Here is a 3,236-nt window from a genome sequence, read left to right as displayed (position 1 = left end):
GCCAACAGACTGTTGATCTTCTCTACGAGTGACCTAGAATTGGTTGAGTTGTCATTAGGTCAAGTGTGTGGTATTCCTTAGTTCAGATGATCTTTCATTAAGTTGGTCATAATCCGACTGAGTGAAGCGATGGTCAATTGTTTGATCCTTTGACTTTGATAATGTGATTTTTTGATATCCTCTTTAAGAATCAATTGAAATTACTTGGGATTTGTGTAGTCAGACTTTTTATGTACAACTATTTGTACAAACAAAAAAATTATGAAACATAAAAGCATATCTCCACCCCCCATCCCCCTTTAAATCTGCTTTTGGGAATAACGATAATTAACGATACAAAATAACTATAGAGATTTGTTTCTCAAAGGGAGATGGGGCTTTGGGGATGAATGGCTTGCAAATAACTATATTTTAGAACACACTAAATCTCAATTGTGCTTTAACTTTCAATGATGGCCTTTTTTTGTCCAATTGAAGTTTTCATGACTTTAAATAATATGATTGATTTAGAATTGATCACACCATTTTAACTTTCTTTTGCACTGGTTAGTTTACTCGAACAGTCGACTTAAGCTTTGAATTTAAAAATCATTGAGAGTATCAAGATTTCTATTTTGCTCAGAAATTTTTATTACATTAAATAAAAAAAAATTATAATTTTAATAAAGATTATTTCTTCATCAAAATTTATATTGCACACCTTTTTCTCGCAACCTTATGGCCCATCATATATAAAAATAGAGAATCAGTCCCGCACAATATATAATATGAATTATGTATTATGCATATTTCTATGCTTAGTATTAAAATATTTAATTTAATTTATAATGTTTATCAGAATAAAAAATATCTCTTATCATTAAAACTTACATTATTCAAAAGAAAATTATCAATTGGTGTTCTTTATTATTTTGGTATTATCTAGCATTAATTAATGAATACATTCTGCAAAAAAATTAATACAAATGATTAAATCTCAATAATCTTCCAATCTACTACCTATATATGAATAACTTAATTCAAAAATTAATTTTAATAGTGAATTAAAGTTTGAATTTAATCTTCATACAGATCCTAAATGTGGTAAGTAAGATAATTAATTAATTGCGTCATTTAAACTTTTTGGCAACGGGTAGATGGTGGATATTATGCAATTGCTCACTTCTTTGGGGTGAATTGTACAGATTAAGCAAAAGAAAAGAATACTAATTTTCCAAATAATTTGATTCTATTAGCAGTTTTATACTTTGTTAATATTACTCGGCCAGCCTTTTGCAAAAATAAAAATAAAAAACCCACAGTTCCTTTCCACCCAACAATGAACAGCTATTAAAGAATTCACAAAGACTCCACTGATCGGACGGCTGTCATTGATTAATCAATCTTCAATCACATAGACAAAAAGTCGCCCTCCAAAGTTCACAAGTTAAGCAAATTGGCATATAGAGGAGACCACTGGTCAAGCCATGGACTCCTTAACTGGCTCAGGAACGGGTCTTGCACCCAATCAAAGCTTGTGTGGTTGGGAACTTGAAGCGCCGGCAGCTTCGGTGCCTGTCGGTTCACCGGAGTCTTAGACAACAGATTCGGCTGTCCTTGAACTTTTGTTGTTGACTCGAATCCAATTGGAAGCGATCGATAGGCCTGTGATGAATCGAGTAATGGCAACGTCGGCGATCGAAATTGATCTTCCGTGGATGAGGAAAATTGATCAGTTGGGATATTTATCTCAAACTCCTCTTTCATTTCCATAATAACTTCATCGTAGCCCAACCTCTGAACATCATCCTGTTCAGAAGAGGTTGCCGACATCGTGCCTCCATGTGAAGCCCGGCTATCCTCTTCCATAGCCGCCCTGTGCTCTAGCTCCTTCAGCGACGCCGCTTTTCTATAGACCTTGCATAGTACTATATCTTCCTATAATGAAAATAGAAAATCTAAATTAAAGGCAACATGTTGATTTTGTCTCCGCCTAAAAATCGCAACATGGAATTGTATTTGTACCTTGAAAGAATTCGAGGTGGAGGATTGGTTGGGAAATGAAGGGAGACGATATTCATTCATGACCCAATCAGTCTTGTTTCCACGAGGAGCGCGGCCGCAATAATAGACGAGGGTCTTCTTGAGTCCAATAAGACGGCGGGGATCGACAACGCTGCGTATGGGACGGTCCGAACCGGTGGCCTTCCAGAACCCTCGTTCCGTCGTTCGGTTCGGCCGGCCCCCATTTGAATGCCGCCGGTCTCTTGGCACAAAGAAGTACCACTCTCTCTCGCCTATCTTTGCCATAGCTGAAATTAATCCAAATTAACCTTCCAATTACAAACAAACCGGCGAAAAATAATATTGATTTAAATTTATCGAAGAGGATGAAAGATATGTATATTTATACCAGGAAGGTCCCAGGGATCATAAAGGTAAAGATTGAGTGTTCCAATAATGTCGAAGTTAAGCTTCTTCCCGCAGGCAGCTCGCCGGAGATAAAACTCCAGTAGCTCTTCCTCGGTTGGGTGGAACCGGAATCCCGGCAAGTCAAGCTCCGATCCGTTTCTTTCCATTTCCTCCTTTTTCTTCTTCTTCTCCTCACTCTATAGAAATAGCATTGGAAGGAATGGCACATGTGGAATTTCTGGGCTCGTTCCTGCTATATATGATGCACGTAGCTCGTCGTTCCCGAGTGCACTGAAACTCTGCTGTCCACGTGGCATTGGGCCAACGCCGAAGGGATATATTCGAAATTCCGTAGTTCATGTACGTAAGAATATAGGTACTTACTGTAGAACCACCTATAACCAGCATGTCATTTTGTGGTAAAACTTTGCTATCTGATTATGAAAAAAATTTATATCAAAATATAAAAATATTTCATATTCATTAAATGTGTTTTTTAAAGAATATAATATCTAATCAATCAATTAAAGTTTTTTATTCTACTAGTCTCAAAATAAATCAAATAATTACATAAATACATCTCATAATAACTTCAGGGCTCTAAAATAACTTATGATCAGAACATGGTTTTTTTTCTTATTGAACATTAAATATTTAATATTATTGTTAATACAGATGCTATGATTTAAATTTTTAATATATGGGTTAAATTTTTAAATCTTCTGAATTTAAAATTTATTTATGAATTAAGTTATTAATTTTTCGCTGTATTACTTAAAATTAAGATTATTTTAAAAACATTCTTAGGCGAGCGATTGCCCAAGTGATTTCCTTCATGACTGGAA

General features: G+C 35.2%; 1 protein-coding gene across 1 annotated transcript; it reads right to left on the bottom strand.

Annotated features, from left to right (window-relative positions):
- Positions 1 to 1,419: 1,419 nt before the first annotated feature.
- On the bottom strand, positions 1,420 to 2,566 carry LOC110038071 (NAC transcription factor 32-like). The gene is made up of 3 exons (XM_020742832.1): positions 2,393 to 2,566; positions 2,005 to 2,291; positions 1,420 to 1,917 (listed from the first exon to the last, which is right to left on the bottom strand). The coding sequence occupies exons 1-3, from the start codon at positions 2,556 to 2,558 to the stop codon at positions 1,420 to 1,422; spliced, it is 951 nt and encodes a 316-aa protein (XP_020598491.1). The 5' UTR covers positions 2,559 to 2,566.
- Between the last annotated feature and the right edge of the window lie 670 nt (positions 2,567 to 3,236).

Source organism: Phalaenopsis equestris, unplaced genomic scaffold, assembly GCF_001263595.1.
Source record: "Phalaenopsis equestris unplaced genomic scaffold, ASM126359v1 Scaffold230068, whole genome shotgun sequence".
Taxonomy (NCBI): Eukaryota; Viridiplantae; Streptophyta; class Magnoliopsida; order Asparagales; family Orchidaceae; genus Phalaenopsis; species Phalaenopsis equestris.
The sequence above is the reverse complement of the archived record's forward strand: the minus strand, read 5'-3'. Positions and strand labels throughout refer to the sequence as shown.